This window comes from Phoenix dactylifera, chromosome 2 (genome assembly GCF_051530095.1).
Source record: "Phoenix dactylifera cultivar Ajwa chromosome 2, Ajwa_hap1_PhDact_Kaust_v1.1, whole genome shotgun sequence".
Lineage (NCBI taxonomy): Eukaryota > Viridiplantae > Streptophyta > Magnoliopsida > Arecales > Arecaceae > Phoenix > Phoenix dactylifera.
In genome coordinates, this window is record NC_143191.1 from 6778527 (window position 1) to 6800992 (window position 22466).

General features: G+C 36.6%; 2 protein-coding genes across 6 annotated transcripts in view; one reads left to right on the forward strand and one right to left on the reverse strand.

The window, feature by feature from the left end:
- The first annotated feature begins 3066 nt into the window (after nucleotides 1-3066).
- EMB2083 (AAA-type ATPase family protein) lies at nucleotides 3067-18889 on the forward strand. 2 transcript variants are annotated; one of them, XM_008808830.6, is made up of 12 exons: nucleotides 3067-4655; nucleotides 11114-11286; nucleotides 11786-11887; nucleotides 11984-12148; nucleotides 12694-12834; nucleotides 14266-14424; nucleotides 14997-15082; nucleotides 15258-15336; nucleotides 17336-17458; nucleotides 17537-17593; nucleotides 17682-17922; nucleotides 18399-18889. In XM_008808830.6, exons 1-11 carry the CDS (start codon nucleotides 3332-3334, stop codon nucleotides 17895-17897), a joined length of 2625 nt encoding a protein of 874 aa, XP_008807052.2. In that variant the 5' UTR covers nucleotides 3067-3331; the 3' UTR covers nucleotides 17898-17922; nucleotides 18399-18889. The 2 variants fall into 2 exon arrangements, with proteins under 2 accessions (XP_008807052.2, XP_008807051.2); XM_008808829.6 differs by having other exon boundaries at nucleotides 18444-18889.
- A 1028-nt stretch (nucleotides 18890-19917) lies between these two features.
- LOC103719541 (alpha/beta-Hydrolases superfamily protein) overlaps nucleotides 19918-22466 on the reverse strand; it is a 42628-nt gene continuing 40079 nt past the window's right edge. For 2 of the 4 annotated variants that reach the window (XM_026809409.4, XM_008808832.6), the window contains one exon: nucleotides 19918-20675. The gene's annotated coding sequence lies outside the window, so the exon portion shown is untranslated. The remainder of the gene's footprint in view (nucleotides 20676-22466) is intronic. The other 2 variants (XR_605999.6, XM_088715147.2) reach the window with 2 other exon arrangements.

The following is a 22466-nucleotide window of genomic DNA, read 5'->3' on the forward strand; positions in this document are numbered from 1 at the left end:
GCGTGGAAGGCCTCAAGGTACCAGCTTCGAGAAGAATCCATCCATGTTGGGAGCTTAAGGGCTGAAAACAGAATGGACTAGGCTTACCGCTTCTTTACCTATTTTTTTTCTTTATTTTCCAGACTTAATGCTGAGCTTAGACCTAAAAATTTTTAAAAAATTCTGACTCAGAGCCTCATCCGAACCTGATTGAGATAGCTCAAATTATCCATTTAGGTTAAAAATTAGCCTGGCTCGAATCTGCTTGAAGCTTAATCTTTTAATCTTCATGCTGTAGCTTTACATTTTTCTCGATGAAATATTATAGCTTTATATTAGCAATCATTTGATGATCATAAATATATTTACCAAGAAAGCAAATTTATAGCATAATTAGAAATAGCATTTTTATTTTTTAAGCAGCTCGTAAATAAGTATCTAAACTCGAAATCTATTTTGGGGCCTGAGTTTGAGCTCCGTTTGGGACCTCGTCCGGGCTCGAGCTCATACTGCGCTTGGGTCAAGCCAATGATATATCCAAGTCGGCCCGAAAAATATCTGAGCTCTATATTTAAGCCTAAATTCGATCTAAAATTTTTTAGACCTAGCCCGTAGCCCAACTTGAAATCAGCTTAGCTCGATGGGCCCCAGGCCGATCCGAGTCCAATTCCGACCCTAGCTCATGAGATGAATTACAACGTTTATATGGAAGATCTCTCTCTACGCAAGGGAGGATCTAATAACTATATCATACAATGGCCCATTCTACAATGTAGGAGTACATTATAGAACCTAACTCAAAAGTAAAATTGGATCGCAAATTAATGTATTGGTGAAAGATTTTTGTAGCTTGGATTGTTCCCACAAGGCGACACATGGATTTGAACGGGAGATAAAGGATTTGTAGTCCACGCCTTACCACTTGACCATGCCACCAAATATGATCTAAAATGGGTAACATTTTTATCCAATCATATTCTATTACTATTTTTATTTTGATATTGAATTCCATTTTACTTATCCTCTTTCAAAAATTAGTTCCGATATTTTATTGGATCTAATTTAGATTATTCCCTTCAATTGATTGCAACTCAAAGACGCACTATTTAAACCTCCTATTGGCAAGAGAAAAAATAGATGCCTAGTGGTGACCATAAAATTCAAGGCAAACTAGAACCATTGACTTGTTCTTAAATTTGCATCTCAAAGTGTTGCCTTGGTGGTATAACAAAATTAAATTGATTTACTACTAATTTGCATCAATTATTTTCAATAACCAATCCTTTTCAATTTTAATTATAACAATAATAAATGATATAGGATCTATGGGACAATTATTTAGAAGTATATTTTGTACAACATTCCTGTAAACATAAGCCCCAAAACAGAAATTGTTACATAGATACCTAATTGAGTCTTTCTCTTATATATATATATATATATATATATATATATATATATATCCTTATTGAGAATTATTGTGCTTAAACTTTTCATCAATTTTTTTTGAATAAAAAAAGGAATATGATAGTGCGACTTGACTTCTATTGTCACAAGTAAAATTACGATAAAAGATGTAATACACGGACAAATATATTGGCATTTTTTAATAAATATTACTTGAATTACTATTATACAATTCAATGTATTCTATCTATAAATTCTACTATCAAAAAAATCTACGAATTCTTTTTTGAACATTAAAAGTGTGCTTAAAAAAAATCTATATAGCTCTTGATTATTCTATCTTTATTTTATTCCTAAAGAGCATATTTCATTCTAAATCTATTTATTTGTTGGTACTTAATATGATTATAATATCATAATAATAAGTAGAAATTGGATCAATTTTCACATTATATACAAGACTCCAAAAGTGAAAGTGATAATTTTTTTTTTTCAGAAATGTTTTATCAATGCATAGTCATTTTTACTTATCGCAAATTCAAAAATGCTATTCGTTCCTCCGTCTCATTTCCATCCATATGTATGAAATACATTATATATATGAAGTTGACTGAATTTTCATATGATCAGTAAATAGAATATGCATTCCATCACCACCAAAACGATTCATATATGTTGATAAAAAGTGAGTCAAAAATGATTTTTTTTTTTGATAAATAGGAAACTTAAGAATAAAATGAAAATGAGGAAATGTCCGCAATGCCTGAATTAGTCGGATTCCGTTTGAGATATTTTTGTACTATTCGTGCAATTTGGGATCTTTATTTTGAGCAACCAGTTGTCCAAGTCTTTACAATGCTTTCAATTGTGAGGGATAAACTGATGAAAAGAAAGGTAAAGAGTGTCTTAGTTCTCTATCCACCAGGAGAAAAGCTTATTGAAATCAATACATCGATCATGCAATATATAAAAGTTTTTACTTTGTTGCAAATGTGAAATTTCCTAGTGTTGATATGATGTTTGTAAGTTCGCGTATGAATCCTATTTGCTTCTCATATAGTTTGTGGCTCCAATAAATAATCCAAAGTTAGAATCTTTAAAGATTGGTTACAACTACGTGCTTGTTCTATCCTTCATTTTGGACAGTTGCGCAGATGGCTGTGGAGCTAATTTATCATATGAATTTCTATGTTACAGCGTACGCCAGGTCTCATAGTGGTCAGAGCAGAGTTGCACGCAGCGTGGGAGGATATATCCTATGCATGGCACGTACTTGGTATGGAGCCGGTATGCTTTGAGGGAGATTCTTCTGTGGTTATCGACTAGCTCCGAAAGACGGACCGGTTTGGAGATGGTCATCTCCTTATTCGGGAGACCCGTATGATGGCGTGGTTGATGGGTGAGGTTCATATTGGACATGTGTTTTGGGAGGCGAACAGAGCTGCAGACTGGATCGCCTCCTTTGTTGCTGGGCATTTCGGAAATTTTTTTTGGACATCTGTCTCGGACATTCACCCCTTTTTGTATCTTTTACTTTTTCGCGATTTGGCAGGTTGTACTGGTTATATGAAATTAGTAGCGGCTTTTACCAAAAAAAAAAAAAAAAAAAAAAAAAAAAATCCTATGTGACGGATGGAGCAAAGCCAGTAAATATAAGTTATAATCTATCGCTTTTCTCAACCCGTCCCGGAAGCAAAGCCCGCTCCCTGCCCCCTTCTCCCCATCGCAGCGAGAGCTCTATCCTATATAACGTCCCGTTCGCTCTCAGAACATCACTTCTTAAACCCTAATCCATCTCTCTCCCAATGACACGCCCGTTCCTCCCTCGCGATTCCCATGGCTAGCCCTGAAGCCGAGCTCCATCCCACCCCTTCGCCGCTCCAATCCCCGCTCCCAGAGGTGCTCTAATCCCCCGCTCCCGCCTCCTCTCCTTCCATCCGGTCCCATGGAGCTCGCCGCGTCGAGTTCTCTCCTTTTCTCTCACATTTCTCTTCGCCGAACCCCACCAAGAATCCGTTTTTGCTCCAAGAAAAGATCAAATTCCCGCAAATCTTTGATTTCTTGCAACTCGATCGGTCCTGAAGAATCCGATGAGAAAGAAACCAAGAAATCTCGCATTGGATTGCTCCAGCTCTCCGTAACCCTAACCATGATCTCCTCTTCGCTCCCACAATCCCCGGCCCAAGCCAAGGTAGCGGAGAAGAAGCGGCCGGCGAAGAAAAGCACAGAGGCTCTCTCCCCCGAAGAGCTCAAGTCTTGGTCTCGTGGACTTCCGACCGTCGGCGATCGGATCCCGTACACCGAAATCTTGAATCTGAAGGAAGAGGGAAAGCTCAAGCACATCGTAAAATTGCCTTCTGTCAATTTGAAGCAGCGACCAGATCCGGTATTGGTCATTCTTGAAGATTCTAGGGTTTTGAGGACGGTGCTTCCGACCATCGAGAGGGATGATAAGTTTTGGGAATCGTGGGATAGGTTGCAGTTGAATTCTGTTTGTATTAATGCGTATACTCCGCCGATTAGGAAGCCAGAGGTTCCGAGCCCCTACTTGGGGTGGTTGGCGAAGTTTCCAATGTTGTTCTTGAAACCGAAGCCGAAGTCGAAGCGGGCTTTAGAGCTTGAGAAGGCTTGGAAGGAGCTGGCGGAGAGGAGGAAGATGGAGCTGGCGACGGTGAGGCAGGAGAGGGAGGAGATGGAGAAGGCTCTCAGAGCTCAGAAGAAGGCTGATGAGAGGAAGAGGAGATTGGAGGTGAGGAAGGCCAAGCACGAGGAGTCCCTTCGGCAGGCGAGAAAGAACTACCAGCACATGGCGCTTGTGTGGGCTGACATGGCGAGGGACAAGAATGTCGCAACTGCTATTGGGGCGTTGATATTCTTTATCTTTTATAGGACCGTCGTGCTTAGCTACAGGAAGCAGCAGAAAGATTATGAAGACAGGCTCAAGATAGAGAAGGCCGAGGCAGAGGAGCGGAAGAAGATGAGGGAGTTGGAGAGGGATTTGGTGGGACTTGAGGGTAGTGGTGAGGATGAGAGTGAGGAGAAAGGAGAGCAGAATCCTTACCTTAAGATGGCAATGAAGTTTATGCAGTCCGGTGCTCGAGTACGACGTGCAAATAGCAAGCGGCTGCCTCAATACATGGAAAGGGGTGGTGTAGATGTAAAGTTCAGTGATGTTGCTGGTCTTGGGAACATACGTCTTGAGCTTGAGGAGATCGTTAAGTTTTTCACACTGGGAGAAATGTACCGGAGGCGAGGAGTGAGGATACCAGGTTAGGATTTTGCAGTCATCTGACTTGATGATATATATTCTCCAAGTATTTATTTTACCATGGTACCTTCTTACTAGTTATGAGTAATAAAACTATATTAAAAAATAAATATATTAGGAAATAAACACTTTTTGATTGCCGGACTTGTGATTCTTGTTATATTTGCATCTCTTCTCTCTGTAACTGCTTCGAAATGTTTGATAAATATGATGTACATGATGTGCTAGACTTTAACTCTCTCGTCACTAGTTATTGCCTATTCATGAAGCTTGATGTGTTTTCCATGCTCTTTCCTTAGAACAATAACTTGTAAACATGGTATTATATGCTGTTGACTTTAGATATAAGCTGCATCAAACCAGGAGAACAATATTTCGACATGCACTTACATATGTACTGATCAATTATTGGCTCTTAATATGCTTGAATTCTTCTTCTTTGTTTATAAGCCAAACTTTGTTGTCACTTACAATTCTTTTTTCCGGACTGCTCTTTTTTTGAACTTCTATAAGTTAAGCAAACTGGATTGGGCTCCAAAAAGATATCATACTGCACTATGCTAGTGAGTGAGGCTGCTAGAGAATCAATTGAATTAATCCTTCCTAAATAATTGCTCCATGTACCTGGCTGTTTACAAGACTTAGGACTATTGAATTTCTTTTGACTATGCTAAGGACCACTTGAGGCCCAAGAGAGATATGCTTTAATAAGTGGGCTAAATGTCTAATCTTTAAGTGGTTCAGAAGAATAACTGAGCCTCTTATCTATGTCTTGACTGTAAAGCAACTGCATTTTTCCCTGATTTGATGCTTCTGGAGATTGGGACACCCCTCAGCATCTTGGTCTGTTTCACAGAGTTGGGACACCCCTCAGCATCTTGGTCTGTTTCACAGAGTTAGAATTCTTTGTAGACATAGGTATAAACTCAACAGAACTACTGACAAAATTATCATTCTTGAGCTGGAAATGTCAGTTCAGCGCTTTGTTCTCTTAGAATCAGAGCAGGTGTAGGAGCACTCCACAGTGGTGGGTTGTATATCCTTTGTAAAAGGTTTGAAATAGCTCAACTTCAAAGACTTCAATCAACATTTGTAAGTTGTCTTCCTTGAGGCAATATTCAACAAAATCCAAAAATTTGGAGTACTTCCTTTTCCATTGCAGAAATTTTGTTGTAAAAACTGATAATTGTTTTCTTGGTGGACTTGTCATCTTCCACATCTTCCCAGTTCATACTTAGATGCAGTTAATGTAATTAAGTCTTACCAGCATCATTGTGAAGGTAGCTAAGATTATCATCTCTTTCTTTGTATGCTACTTTCTTTTGTTGCATCATGTCTTGGAAAGTTCCCATAAGCTTATTTTTGCTGGCTTTATCTCCTCTTTTGATGATGCAAATCAAACATAGGTCATTATGAGATTGGGGCATATATGGAAACCTACCTGGTTTGTGGGAGAGTCCTATTAGATAGTTTCATATATGTTAGACATAATATGCGTATTTGAGTTTGTGTCATTGCTTGCCATCAAATATCTAGCCATCTATATGCATGAGTTTCAGGTGGATTTACCAGACCAAGTGGTCAAATGGTTTAGCTGTTATGTTGAACTAACTATTAGATACACATCAGGCATTTTTTGTCACAGCTTCCTATCTAGATGATCTTTAGTGAGGTCTTTCCAGATTGGACTCATATCCTTCCCTTCATTAACCTGTGAACTTAGATACATGTGAGTTACAAGCATAACTATGGTGAAAAAAATTTCCTTGTCAACTTGGAGTTTGGGAAACATGCTTAGGGAATTGCTTTAGTTTGTGAGTGGAATTTAATGTGAAGCCGATGGCCTGAGTTGAATCTCTTTACTCGGTTGACTTCATTTGGCTTCCATTATATAGGAGGGAAGGAGGGAGGGAGATGCTGATGTGGGCCCATCATTGCTAGAGGCACCACTCCACGACCAAATGCTATATGAAAAAGAGGAAAGAAAGAAGAGTCACGCATATGTTTCTATTTTTGGTGGGCTTGTATAAACACCCATTACATACATATTTCAAGCAAGAGAAAGGATTTCAAAATAAAAAGTTAATTTGTCAATCGCTGTTCAGGGACAGAGTAACAGACTGGTCCAGGGGCACACCATAGTAGACTAGTTTCCTATTGGTTTCTTATAGGCTTACAAGAAATTTGATGCATTTTCGTACTGGACTTTGTCCATTTCCCGTTTCTGCTATAAAGATTTCTCTAACTATCATTTTCTGCTTCTCGCTTATAAATCTGTTCGAGTCCAGTTCTCATATTGGCAATCTGCTTACATGTAAGTCCATAAGATTTTCAAGTCAACTTTATTTTCTTTTGATACCTCTCCATCTCAAAATAAGGCTCTTGTCTGCAAACAAGTTATTTTTCTATTGGCTACAATTCTTTTTTATGTAGTCCTTGACATGTTAGATGCATGCAAATTATTCAAAGAGAGTATTAGATTGATGGCAATGATCCCATATGGAAACTGATGAACTGTATCAGTTCTATGTATATTCTTTACTTATGTGATGTATTTGGAATTTTCATGTGATTGATTCAACGTGAAAGGGTATTTGATGGATGGATCTAATCTGATCAACCAATTAAAGGCTACATGTGCAATCTCAAAGAGCATTTATGTGATAGTTGCGATCCCATCATGTCTGGTGCATGTGGTAGACTCAGGTGACATGTATATTTGATGGATAGTTGCAATCTCATCGAATATATCTCTTATGCCACATTGATGTTGGGTAGACCTGGGTGTCTTCTTCCATTCTTAGATGATAACTTGCATTATATTGGTAAACAAGGAAAAGTGCATAGAAGAGGGGCAATTAGTGTTTGATGGTGCATGGTAATTGCATCACAACATTCCAGAGCTACTCTATCTTCTATGTTCTACCAACATGTAATTCCATAAAGTCAAATGCTTGAAGAAAAGTTTGACTAATCTGTACTATATATATAAAAATGATAGTCTTGAAATCATGGACCATTCTCTCTTGATTCAGTCTGTCATTGTATATTCCAAGAATATCCCTTCTATTTAATCTTAAAAAATATGTTAATTACCCCACTAACTTTCTTGCTCATGTTTACTACCACATGTGCTCTCTCTCCTTTTCCAATCGAATGAAACTCCTGTCATGAAACTCCAAAACATATTGGACTCTTTATCTGTCACGACCCCCGCCCCGTTCCCGGCGGGCCGCCGCGACGGTCCTAGGGTGCGGGTAGGCATAAGGCCACCAGCCACCGCGTAAAACCCTACTACCTATCAATCATCCATAAATTCTGAAAAATTTTGGCATGATGCATGCACAAAATGATCACCTTTCCTATGGTGACCTGTCAGGATTATCTCAATGCATATAACACACTACCTGTCAGAGCAGTAATCACATAATCTGTCACATAATAAACCTGGACAATATATAGCAATACATTATCACAGGCACACAACTGATCTGCACACATATATATATACCTGCTTCCCAATCCATCCATGGTCAAACCCATATCCACAACAGGATCTATGACTGTAACTATGTACTATATACAATAGAAGGTTTATAATACACCAAAAGGTATAAACCTCTATCTACATTATACTATACTATACTATGGAGCGGCACAGCTAGCAGGCAATCTCTAACCCTGCTCTTCTCTATACAATACCTGCCCTGCAATCAAAAACACCAAACTGGGGAGTGAGTATATAAATACTCAGTGAGTGGAGTAGAGAGTACTATGCACATGAGACAAGATATAATCATGGCTTGAGGTGAAATCTCAAGATCAATAACAAGATGAACATGAACTCAACATAAAGAATATGGAGTAAATCATCAATATCACCACAATCAATATCAACTCATCTGAAGCATATATGGAATAATCAAGTCAACATATATGCTACTCATGAATATGCTCAACAGGTCATAGTACTGAATCATATAAATCAGGTGTCAATAGGCTGAATCATCAACAAGACAGCTATCGGGAGGTGGGTTTTACGCCCCAGGCGAACCAGCAACAACTTCCTACTGCCATATGCATACATCGAATATGACACCACACCAATATGTAAATCATCACTAGACAGCTGTCGGAAGGTGGGTTTTACGCCCCAGGCGAACCAGCAACAACTCCCTACTGTCACATGCATATGCATGATAAGACACCATACCGATAACATAAATGCTAGACAGCTGTCGGGAGGTGGGTTTTACGCCCCAGGCGAACCAGCAACAACTCCCCACTGTCACATGCATATGCAGGATAAGATACCACACTGATCATGTAAATGCCGGCCAGTATCCAGAACAGAAATCCATCTCACATCTACATACTAAACGGCACCTCGCGGGAATTCTACATCCGCGGAAAGCCATACTGCACCTCGCGGGGTCTTACTATGCCCGGCAGCAAGCAGAATATAAGTCGTAGGACTGGCCGATCCTACGCCTAGGGCCGTGTCCCCCCTAGGAAGGGATTGGGCTCCGCCCACCCAGAAGGCTACTATGTGCACAAAGGCCGATGTTCAACCCCATCGACTATAGGTGTCCTACAGATACTGCCAAGCCATGCATAAATGCCATAATGCACCCTCCCAATACTCTACTAAAAAGGAGTATAATCAAGATTACCACTCACTCGATCATGACCCAATCATAAACTAACATCAGGGTTAGGAGTGAGGGTCAAGGAAGTGTAATACAACTCAATATACCACTAAAAAGGCTCTACAAATCTTTGAAATGGAGGAAATGAAATCAATTTACAAAAGAAATCATTTCACAATTTGGAATCAATTTGATTACTCATCAACCCCTCGTAATTCCTCTCAATGTTCCCTCAAATGCATGTACAGAATAATCAAGCATGGAGAATCAAGATTATAGAGGAATCTACTACAATATCAATCAATATGCTCAAGTGGAATCAATTCACACTTGGCGACATTCATGAAAATGAATTAAGGATGCTTATGGTGTAAAGTACATGACTCCCACTCACCTGTCAATCTGGCACAGCCCTGATACGCCTCCAAAAATCTACAGCTGGCAGTGGGGAACTTCTTCATCTTGTTCCCTAGCTTCTTGCCCAACTGATACATGCATTTACAATATATTTAGTTTTGTATCAAGGGTCATAATCTGCGTGCCAATTATAACATAGGGAAATTTAATTGATTCAACTCCCTTGTTCCCTAAATCTTTTCTTTTCTTTCTCTTTTTCTTTTTCTATTAATTAACTCATCACTTATGTGTATTAGGGACTCCCTTGCACGAGTACAACGTCCCTTTTAGCTTGATCTAGGCTTAATACCCTATTATGGCATGAAATCCCCTATTTTCCCACCCGGATGAACAGTAACCCGGACCGACAGCCGGTTACTTCATCCCGGGTTTGATCCACTTTCCAAACTCCAAATTTGATGAAATTTTTACCTAACATTCTACACTCATAGGAAATTCCAAAAAGGTAATATACATCACTATCGGAGGCCGTTTGACCCCCTAAATAATTCACCGAAGTTGGGACTTCGACATGGTTTTTCCGTAGTGCCGGAAAAATTTGTCGGAATCCGATTCTTCCTCTTTTAACCACCTCTACAATCCTTATCTGACCCCTCTAGACTACATCCACCCTTTGTATAGCCTAATATCATCAAAAGACTAGATAAGGATGGATATTTACCTTTTTCTTTTTGGAAATCGAGGTTCTTGCATAGAGGGGAAGGAGACCTACGTTTTTCCCTTCAGCTGGAAGTGCAACCGGGATCCCTTTCCTCCTCGAATCCCCTTCCTCTTCTTCTTTCTTCTTCTTCTTCTTCTCTTTTTCTTTCTTCCTTTCCTTTCCTCTCCTTCTTTTTCTTCCTCTCTGTCCGTCTGAGACTCCCTCTGTGACTCTCTCTCGGTTTCCATCCAAAGGCCACAGCAAACCCCCTAATTAAATCACATCAAAACACTATTCACCCTTTGTTTAATATTATTAAATTTCCATTTTGCCCCTAACACTTCAACATATCTACCGTTATGCCATTAACTTTTGATTCCTTCCAATTTTACCCTTATATCAATTTTAAAGGACTATTCTATCCCTTTTTTATATAAAAAAAAAATATTTTGGAGTTATTACATTATCTTTCTTCATTTGACTCCCAAATAGATTCTTTGTTTCGACTCCTAAACTGATTGGACTCTATCACTTGCTCTTTCTTCTCTATTCCCTTAAACATGCATTGCACATGCCTACTTGCTAGTATAGAGTTCATTCAGTTGTTCGCTAAGCATGATTAATTAGTTTTCTTCTGCCTCAAGTATCCTTAAGGCTTCTATTTTGTTTTCATATGCTTTAGTTGTATTTATTGAACCTTTGTTGTGCAACTTATTGTATCAATTTACCTGGCACTAAATGATTGCCGTTCAGGTGGCATACTACTGTGTGGGCCTCCTGGAGTGGGTAAGACGTTATTAGCAAAGGCTGTTGCTGGCGAGGCTGGTGTGAACTTTTTCTCAATTTCTGCGTCACAATTTGTAGAAATATATGTGGGTGTTGGAGCATCTCGTGTCCGTGCACTCTATCAAGAAGCAAAAGAGAATGTGAGACCTGTCAAGTTGCTCCAGTTTTTCTGTCTTTTTTAATTTGTTTCTTACAATTTTTTTTTTTAAATTCTTATTTTTCTTTGTTGGTACATTAATAGTCTGCTTGATGTTATATGAATAATTTTGTTTTAAAAGCTTTAGTGCTGTCAGCATCTTCATATTAATAAGTTGACTTTTTTTTCAAAAAGATTAGGCTAATCCCCACCTTTCTACCCTATAGCCACTCCATCCCTTGAGGGCTGACTCCAACTGGAATCAAATCCCTACCCCCTTGCCCAAGTGGCAAAGGTGATATCCATCTGAGCAAGAGCTCAATGGTAACAATTTGCTTAAGCTATGCAAGTAGGTTTCTTTTTAACAAGAAAAGAGCTGTTTGAACATAATATGCTTTTCATTTCCTTGTTGATCAGATTAATTTGTGGGGCCATAATGTTCTCCTTGTTCATAGATTGATATTCAGAAGATTATGTAAATATTACCTCTTGTCATATGCTAGGCTCCTTCTGTTGTGTTCATTGATGAGCTGGATGCTGTTGGAAGAGAACGTGGTCTAATTAAAGGTTCTGGTGGACAAGAACGAGATGCTACTCTCAATCAGGTAAGAAAATCAATATGAATTAGATATGAACTATTTAATGATACTTATTGTTCTTGAAAGTATCTAATTATATTAACATCCTCGGATTCGCTGAAGCTCCTTGTGTGCTTGGATGGGTTTGAAGGAAGAGGTGATGTAATCACCATTGCTGCAACCAATAGACCAGATATTCTTGATCCGGCACTTGTGAGGCCTGGGCGGTTTGATAGGAAAATTTACATCCCAAAACCTAGCCTCATTGGCCGTGTTGAGATTCTGAAGGTATTGCTCCTCCATTGGTTTATTATGTTAATGCAGTTTTTCTTTCCCATAACTGTAGTATCCTATAGTTGCATTTCTGTTTTTCTGCTGGCCTTTTTCTCTTAAGGGTTTTACTTCTTAGGTGAATTGAGCATTAAATCAGTCAGACTGGTTACAGCAAATTATGATTTCATTATAGCCAAAAAATGAAAAGACCACTGGATAAAACTTTTACATATATCTTGTCTGCTGTATTGGATGTCCCATCTTCAGACATCATGCTTTAAAATTTGTTCAGTTACTCCCATTGCATAAAGCTTGGTCATGGCATCTAACGGTCATCATTTTACATATCCATCTAGCCAAAATTTTTAGAAGTTCACAGGAAGAATTTCTGTACTTTAAACTGTCGATTGCATGTTAAAAAGGTTGAGTTATATTAACCACATAAGCACACACCAGAAAGAAGATCCATCATTCAGCTTTCCTTCTAAATTTCTAATACTTGATATAGGCAGATGTTCTGCAAATATGTGTGACGATCCTTTACCAGCTGCTGTTAACAGGTCCATGCTCGTAAGAAACCAATGGCTGATGATGTTGATTATGTGGCTGTAGCTAGTATGACTGAGGGGATGGTTGGTGCTGAGTTGGCCAACATAGTTGAAATTGCTGCAATTAATATGATGCGTGATGGAAGGTCTGAGGTATGTCACCTCTTGTTAACTTCTGGCAGTACTTCGGAATTTCTTTGCTTAGTCTTGATTCTTGTAATATGAAAAAACGGCATATCCTTCTTTTCTTCATACAAAAATGCCTGCTTTCTGACCGAGATTTAGATGTGCATGTCTAATTTCAGTGTGATCAAATATGGTAAATAAAAATGTATATAGTAACATAAATTTTGAATTTTTATTATCTACTTCCGATTCTGACCCTCTCTATTATTCTGTGATTTTTCAAATATATATATAAATATTTGACCAGACAATCATAACTATATAGCCGGCATCTTATACGAACCTTTTCTCTGAGTAGCAAGATTAGAGTGTAAGCCAAAAAATTATAGGCACTGGCATTTGAAGTTTACATTCAATTTAGTCATTTCAAGCCGGCATGAGTAACAAGCCTTATACCAACTATATGGGGACAATTTCCTCTTCTATTTCTAGATTCTATAACACAAATCTGACCCCTTTTTTCCTAGGAATCTCTCGGATCTTTATTTGTATGTGTATGCCGAGGCCTGTACAACTTTTTTACTTGTTTAGTTGCAAATTCTGTGTCTGATAATGAACTTATTTCTGTTCCTAATTACCCTAGGTTAATCTCACATGGAATTCATACATGCAGTGTTCTTCCTGTGTGTTAGGTTCATATTTTCTTTTCAAGCATTTAATTTATATAACATTATCATAAAGCATTTGTTTTGAAGTTGCAGTGGGGGCACAACGATCACAGAAGAAGAACCCTTTTATATGTTTAGATAAATCTCAGAGTACCCTTTTACCACCATTTGTTATATTAAGCCATATTATTCTACTGGTGTTCTAGAGCATAATATATGCACGCATACACATCGAATCACATGCCTGTGTGCATAGACACACTAAAGCATATTCCACATATTTCTCATGATTTTCTTATGAGAGCTTGTGAAGATCCTGACTCTTATGTAACATATAGCTCTTGCTTTATGACCAGTTTTTTCATAAGTATTGGTATAAGTAGTATAGTGTTTGAATTCTTGCATATACACCAGAACTATAGTCTATAGCCATCAAGTTTTATCCCAAGTATCTGGGGTCAGCATACATATATGTACACAGATTTCGTTACTATTCTATAGGTGTATCTTAAATGGAGGGGAAGGAGGTGTGCAGTGTGCATGCATGTAGTGGGTTCTTGAGTACAATATTTCGAGAGTTTCACTTGCTTAGATGCCCTGCTGGTGTGTTGTCTGTTCTCTGGTCTTTATTTTGTTAAGGGATGGACTAACGTAATCTGCATGTTATGTCCATTATGTAACTTGATGGTAATATCTTGGCATAAATTTTGCTTTGCCATGTTTCTAGAGTTCAAGTTTTTACTCTAATTGCTAGCCATCAATCTAATGAGAATTACTTGCATTAGTGCAGATAACAACTGACGACTTATTACAAGCTGCACAAATAGAAGAAAGAGGATTTCTTGATAAAAAGGATCGAAGTCCGGAGATGTGGAAACGACTGGCCCTTAATGAAGCAGCTATGGCTGTTGTGGCTGTGAACTTTCCTGATATTAAAAATATTGAGTTTGTATTTCCTAAAGTTCCCTATTTCTTGCTTAATTTTCTTTAAACACAATCCATATTCTGCTTACATTTGTTCATTGCATCTGTCTTTGGGGCTATGAATTTTCTTGAATTGAAGAATATTAGAATTATCTGCCTGATATTTTAATTTATTCCTTGCTCAGTTTTCTTTCGTGCAAACTAATTTTCTCCTTGCTGTGCTAGGAGTATCCATGATCATGCAATGAGATTTTTCCTTGATCATTGAAGATCTTTCAGGCTTATGAATAGAAAATGGCATATCATTTTGCTGTTATTACATTTTCACCAACTGTAGAGTAGAAATATTTATTCAGTGATTTTCAAAAGAAACAACAGATAACAATCGGTGCAACAACATTGCTTGCTATAAAAGGATTTAAGGCATGACACTTTGACCTGTCTTGAAGACAAGTTGCTTGATCGGTTCCTGTGTCTGCATGAATTTGTGCACAATCATTTGATCAACTACAATTTTGCTGCTCTTGAGATTCTTCTTAATAAGTCAGCACATAAATAATTTTGATGATATGCTAGTGTCTTGTTTGCTTCTACCAGGTTACCATTGCACCTCGAGCTGGCAGAGAACTAGGCTATGTGCGAGTGAAGATGGATCACATGAAATTTAAAGAAGGAATGCTTAGGTATTTTATGCCCTTTTCCGGATTAAGCACTTTGCATTAACTTCAATTCTCCAGTAGTGAAATGTGACTTCAAAATTAGGTTTAATAATAGCGGCTCTTCCCCTTGTTAGTTCCTCTAGGTAGTATTATTTTCTAAGAAAGTTTTGATTGTTAGACTTTCTTTTGATTTTTACAGCCGACAGTCCCTTCTTGATCACATCACTGTTCAAATAGCACCTCGTGCTGCTGATGAAATTTGGTATGGTGAAAATCAGGTATGAAACATTTAAAATATTGGGGTTTCTTTCTATCAGTTTTGATATTTGAACCCTTCTCTTCTCTACTGACTAAGAACTGGGCATCAATGTGTGACCTTTTATGCTTCTTGTTTGTACGGTTGTTGTTGGTGTTATTTATCTGTACATTGTAAAAGTTAGAAGAAATGCACTCCTTGAGGATAAAATGGCGAAATGGTTCAGATTCTATGGCATTCAACAAAGATGTGAGTGTTACTAGTGATAGGGGCTAGGGATGGATCTTCGTTTGTGACATAACAGCTAAAAACAGAGCGGATTTGAATATCTTGCAATTTACAAGAAAGGATTTGAAAATACTTGATGTATGTATAATATGGCTTTTAACAAGGATGTATTCTGAAGGACACATGCACATGCTTTGCAGCACTGGGCCATATCCATACCGGGCATATCAACTTGTATCAGTAGCGAACTAATACTCTGTATGCCTTCCATACGAAGTATCAATACCAAGAATCAGACTGTATAGACACTGTAACAGTTAGGTACCAGTATGGTACTGAAACATATACTGGGAACCTTGCTCATGTATGCAAACAGAGAATGTTGGAAGAGGCCTCGTTAGTTATTGTAGATTGTGGTGGTCATGATCGTTTTATGATACCATAAATATATACTTCTGTGTACTTTTTTTTTGGTTTGCATGCGTGGGTGATTGATCAAATGGCTGCCAATAATTGGGAAAGTTTGTTATGACTTGTGACTATTATTGATTTTTGATTGAACATGAAGACCAAGGACTGGTCACTAAAACATTTGTCCCTGAGATGTCCGTGTCTGAAATGACACGCATGCCTGGTAGTGGAGATCAGTCCTAAGAAGAACTAGACTTATTACTCCTGCACAATTAGTGACTGTTTTTGCAATGGCATTCCCTTCTCTAAATACATGACCCTGCGTGGATAGTTGAGCTCATGTCAATTGTTCAATTGTTTGCCTTCAATCTTATGCTGGCATTTTCATCTGCATTTTCTCTTTTGAGGACATGTTTGCATGATTTTTTATCCACATATTGTGCATGTGTTTTGTTGTTTGTATCCATGTATGGATATCAATTTTACTATTGATTTTTTTTTCTTCCTGTTGTTGGGTCCTAAGATACCAGATTACATAGCATTAATTGGATCAGTGATTGGATGCTTGTAGGCAGCTATTTGTCTCAAACCAAATTTCCTCCTCTTTTGCTTGGTCTGATATGATTTCTGCTAGAAATTTTCTTGGGATTTTAGATTCTTATAATGGTCATTAGGGAAGCCAGTCATATGATTTGTGTTGCTTTAATTTGATCTTACGAGAGGGACCCTCATGAGATGAGAAGGCTTTCACTTCAATGAAAGCACTTCTGTATGTCAGGAACTTGATCATTCATCATGGACGCTTATGTGAATATGCATAACCACAACTCATTTATGGTAGTCCACACAATATTTGTGAGAAAAGTTACTTTGAGAAAACACTTCTAATATGAAGGTGATTTTTGATATAATATCTGTAACTTAGAGCTCCATGAGACAATGTTTTGCTGGGCAGAATGAATCTTTATCTTGTTGGCAACAAACTAACGACCAACTCTGACCATAGGTCCTGTTCAAGGCAAATGACATCTATATAAGCCAAGATATAAGAAACTACTGTGGCTTCTTTCTATTTGGCTCTTCATATATTGTTCATTTCATGTTTCCACTTGCCCACAAGATAAAAGGCTTCTAGTTGCAAAGATATCCACATATCTTCAGCCTCATACAATCATGACCTTGCTCTTCTGATTTTTGAATAATAGTGGTCGCCTATCATTGTTTTGGGCATGTTTCTGTTCACCTAACAAAGTTGTTTCCTGCTTATTATGGCTTACTGGACAATGCCTTTAAAGGTTCAAACTTCTGGTGTTTTATGGTTTATTGTTCTAATTATCTGGGGACTAATGTAACACAAATGGAAATTTTATGATATGGAACAGCTGAGTACGATTTGGGCAGAAACAGCAGACAATGCTAGGTCAGCTGCTCGGAGTTTTGTTCTTGGTGGTCTTTCTGAAAAATATTATGGGCTATCTGACTTCTGGGTCGCAGATCGTATCAATGTATGCTTCATGAACTTATGTTTTGTGCCGCAATTGTTCCTCTCAGCTTATCATGTATGATAATATTTCTGTCATCAGGAAATTGATCTGGAGGCATTGCATGTTCTAAACAACTGCTATGAACTAGCAAAAGAGGTACCTGTGTTCATTAAACATCTAATTTCTTTTGGAAAAAGGTTAATTAGATGGCCTAACATATGCAATTGTAATTCATATTTTGCAGATTCTGCGACGTAATCGCCTCCTTATGGATTCTGTGGTCAATCGACTAGTTGATAAGAAAAGTCTCACCAAGCAGGAGTTTTTTAACCTGGTTAAGGAACATGGACATCTGGAGCCTATGCCATGCAATATTGTTGATATTAGGAATAGCAAACGCCTGCAGTTTCAACAAATGATGATGGCCCGAAAGGAATCAACCCATGGAAGCCGTCTGTGAGAGATGCCAAGAGAACTTACCTTAGGTATGGCATGTTGCTTTGGAACTTGCCAGATAATTTGCTGTCTTTTGAATTATGCTCCTTCCTATACATTAGTAGTTTCTCGATTATCATTTTTGAAGTAATGGCATGTCCTTAGTTTTACTTGATGTTGATGTTTAAATTATAAGTGCTAATCACATAAACCATGTCAGATAATACAATTATCTCAAGAAGCCAATATCTATCATTTTCAGGGCCTGACTTTTATTGAGTTTCTCAGCTAAAAAGATATTGAAGATTATCAAGTGATCTGCTAGTTCCTAGTTTATGACATTTTTGCATTATAATAATCAATTGTTTTCTTTTATTGAGCACGTTGTCTGTTAATATCACATATTATTCACCTCAGCTCGCATGTTATGATTTTCTGTGACCTTTTGTGGATTATTTAATTAATTGCTTTTGACTAACAGCATCTTGTACTTGGATTGATATTTGATTATCTAATGGGCATGCAGGTCAGCAGACTAAATAACACCCCATGATGTTTTCTTTTTTCACAGACGCTGGCTTCCATAGCCCAGGATGGCTTCCCATTTATTTGGACGTGTTCTTATCAGCCAAAATGCTGCACTCAATACCTGTCTAGAATCTGGTTCTGATTATTCTCCCATTATCAAATTTTCTTACTGCTAACCACTTGTGTGGTCATGAAGGTGATTGGCTCTTCCGATGCGGTCATTCCTGTTCTCTCAGGCCATTTCTCAGCTTTTTTTTTTTTTTTTTTGTGATAATCTCCCAAATTACCAATACAATTGCAACCATTGAGTTTGGTTGATTAAGAGGTTGTCCTGAGAGGTTTACTAGGTCCAGTTTCTCAGAGATCTGTTCACACAAGATTCACTTTGTAAGAATCTTTTATGTAGATAATAATTTATGCCCTGTTAGGATAAGCGGGTGTATAACTTCAATTTTTCAGAGATTTGAATGCAAAAGTGCTCTCCCAACACCCTGATCATGAGACTTCTATTGACTTTTCTCTCTTCTTTAGGAGCACAGCTCTGAGTATCTGTGGCTGGTGTAAAGCACTACTAGTGGATTACATCCAGCTGTAGGATTCCCAGTTCCTGCCTACGTGGGGCCTCTCTGTGTTCCTTTTGTCTAATGTGCTAAATGTGCTGCCCCTTGAAAATTTTTTACCGAGCACAACAGATTCTACCGGTCAAGGAACTACGCATGGATATGAAATCATTAGCATGTGGTCGGTGTTATTGAAGGGAAGAAGTCCGTGTTTAACTACGCTATGATCTCACGTTCCAGGGCTGTGTCCACGGTTCATGTGGCCATCACTGTAGAAGTATTCTTTAAAAGATAGTATTCTTGGTAATGAATTTCATATTGGTATTTTGAATGCTGGTTGGTGCAGTACAGTACGTCCCCATGTAGATGCATGATGCGTCGATTGATACATGATACATTCTCATGTGTTCACTGAGTCCTTGTATTGTATCCATGTTGTATCTGAAAGCACGTGCCATGCTAGTCAGAGAGGTTGGCACTTAAGATCTTAATTTGAAATATATATATATATATTTTTTTATAGTGATTGTAGAATCAGACCGTCACTGTATAAAATACTGGAAAAGAAATTTGAAAACGGGTAAAATTTTATACTTCAATAAAGCAACTGTAGAACTATTTTAAGATCACTGTATAAAGTATAGAAAATAAGATTAAATAAGATTAAATGTAGAGAGGAATTCTTGAATTGTTTGCTTATCCCTTAGACCGTTAATGTTTACTCTCAGCTTGTTAATGTTTATTCCTGAGCAGGTTGTATTAATTTTATTCAAACTTTCTCCTTGTCTTTTCAGGTTAAATGGATATTCTGGATATGTTAGTATTTATTACTATAGGATAAATGTTGATTTGCCCTGCTACATCCTAGGCGCTTACCCAAGAGGGACAATCATGAAGTCAAACTGGAGCTGCATACCACACTATCATATTACTTTATAGCAAGAAACTGAGAAGACATTTTCTAAAAATCAGGCTGTTTATTCCATTTTTAGTTGCAAACAAAAGAATTTGCAACTTAAGAAAAAAAACACCATGCATTGGCCCCTTCTCAAAAGATAGCATTACAACAAACCTTAGAATTACAGAGTGTCAATTGCCAATGTAGATAACATCCAACAAAATTACATGCATTTCATCATATAACTATTAAAAGCTTTTGGTCTAGTACTCTGGTAATCCTTCAACCTCATCATCATATTATTGTTCATTGGAAGAATCCTCAATGACAGTGTGTTCCAAATCATCAACTTGCACAAATGTATAACAATGAAATTTGAAGATTTTGCCAAGCTCGATAGCACAAAGAATTAGCATAATACTTGCATATAGAGGTTTGAAAGACATCACATAGCATAATACTTGGCCTATCTATCTGATCATCGGACATAAAGAGTTTTGTCGAGCGATACATAACTGGCCACATTGCTTCCTCTATCTATAAATACTGGTTGGTGTGCTGAAGATAGTAATCAACGTATACACTTTCTGTATCCATCTATAGTGTAATTCCATCTAATTAGTACCAATGAACACAAAAAATAAATTGCAACATAATTCAACCCATAAATAAGGAACTTATATTCAACTACATTAAGTTAACTTGGAACCATTACCATTAAATGTGGTCATTTTTTTTAGTTCGTAAAGTTGAAGTTGCTAGCTCAATTATCTAATTTCTGTTGTTTTGCACTGTAATCCATCCATAAGACCAGCTCCTGTAGCAACAAAAATGTTGCATTCACACAGATAAGAGATTTTCACAGCAAAATTACCTCTATAGAAACTAATATTTAGAAAATAATCCATCAACCATTAATAAATAGAACATGCTGCAAAACACAAAGTAATTGATCTACTCCTATCTGTTGGTACAACATTATTTTCTCTTAGGAAAAGTTGTTTGTGTATGTTTCTTCTCCTAAAAGCTAAAGTTTAGTGTTTATTCCAGCAAACTAGGTGTTTATCATTTTAGGCTAAATGTTTATCATTGATATGTTAATGGTTATTAGCGTAGGATAAATTTTTGTTACTTGGACCATGGAAAGTAATTGATTACATTTATTCATGCACCGGTTTGTAATAGAACATATTCAATTTATTTTTCTATACTTCTAACTCCTCAATGATGCTAGCTCTCTTTATCAAGCTCCAGACACTATAATTTGGTTTGCTTAAACAGTTTTCTATAGCAGATGCATGCTCCCATCCCTCACATTATTGTGATCTCGAAGGGCTTTGCCAGGTAGTGCAAACAACTAAGGCCCTGTTTGGGGGAGCTGTTGGCAGTAGAGCTGTTAGAAGTAGAGCTGTTGGAAGTAAAGCTGTCTGAAGTAGAGCTGTTATAAAAAGCTGTTTGCTGTTTGGTAACTACATTCATAAAGTGCTGTTGTACTTTGTTTTGTGTTTGGTAAACAAACTGAGAAAGTACTTGTATGACAAAATTACCATAAAGGACATTGCATAGTATTATACAACAGAACATAATAAAACATAACATAAATTAATACATAAATATACAATATAGTATAATATTATTGTAATATAAAATAATATTATGTTAATATAGCATAATAGTAATATAATTATTAGAGTAAATTAATATTTGGTAATATAACATAATATTAAATTATTTAACATAATATATTAATGTATTATGATATAATATAATATATATTATATTTATAGTATAATACAATAATAAAAGTATAAAATATTATAATTATTAGTATAAATTAATTTCTCATAATATAACATAATATTAAATTATTTAAAATAACATATTAATGTATTATAATGTAATGTAATATAATACAATATTTATAGTATAATACAATAATAGAGGTATAAAATATTATAATTATTATTATAAATTAATTTTCCATAATATAACATAATATTAAATTATTTAAAATAACATATTAATGTATTATAATGTAATGTAATGTAATATAATATTCATAGTATAATACAATAATAAAGTTATAAAATATTATAATTATTAGTATAAATTAATTTTCCATAATATAACATAATATTAAATTATTTAACATAACATATTAATGTACTATGATATAATATAATATGATATTATATTTATAGTATAATACAAAAATAAAGGTATAAAATATTATAATTATTAGTATAAATTAATTTTCCATAATATAACATAATATTAAATTATTTAACATAACATATTAATGTATTATGATATAATATAATATGATATTATATTTATAGTATAACACAAAAATAAAGGTATAAAATATTATAATTATTAGTATAAAATAATTTTTCATAATTTTTCATAAAATAATTTTCCGCGGTCCAGGGGCTCTTCTTCGTGGTCCACGCTCGAGGAGGACCTCAGCGTGGGCCGCAAGGTCGATGATAAAAAAAAAAAATAATAGATTGATTTTGGAAGGTATGGAAAAGGATTAAAAAAATTTTCTTCTAAAATGTGGTTCAAGAGATGCATACAAAAATTGAAAAGAAAAATACCTTTTCTT

Coding starts and splice junctions, on each gene's coding strand:
- EMB2083 (XM_008808830.6), top strand. CDS start 3,332: ATGGAGCTCGCCGCGTCGAGTTCTCTCCTTTTCTCTCACATTTCTCTT. Junction 15,083..15,257: donor TTTAAAGAAGGAATGCTTAG/GTATTTTATGCC, acceptor TGATTTTTACAG/CCGACAGTCCCTTCTTGATC. Junction 15,337..17,335: donor TTTGGTATGGTGAAAATCAG/GTATGAAACATT, acceptor GATATGGAACAG/CTGAGTACGATTTGGGCAGA.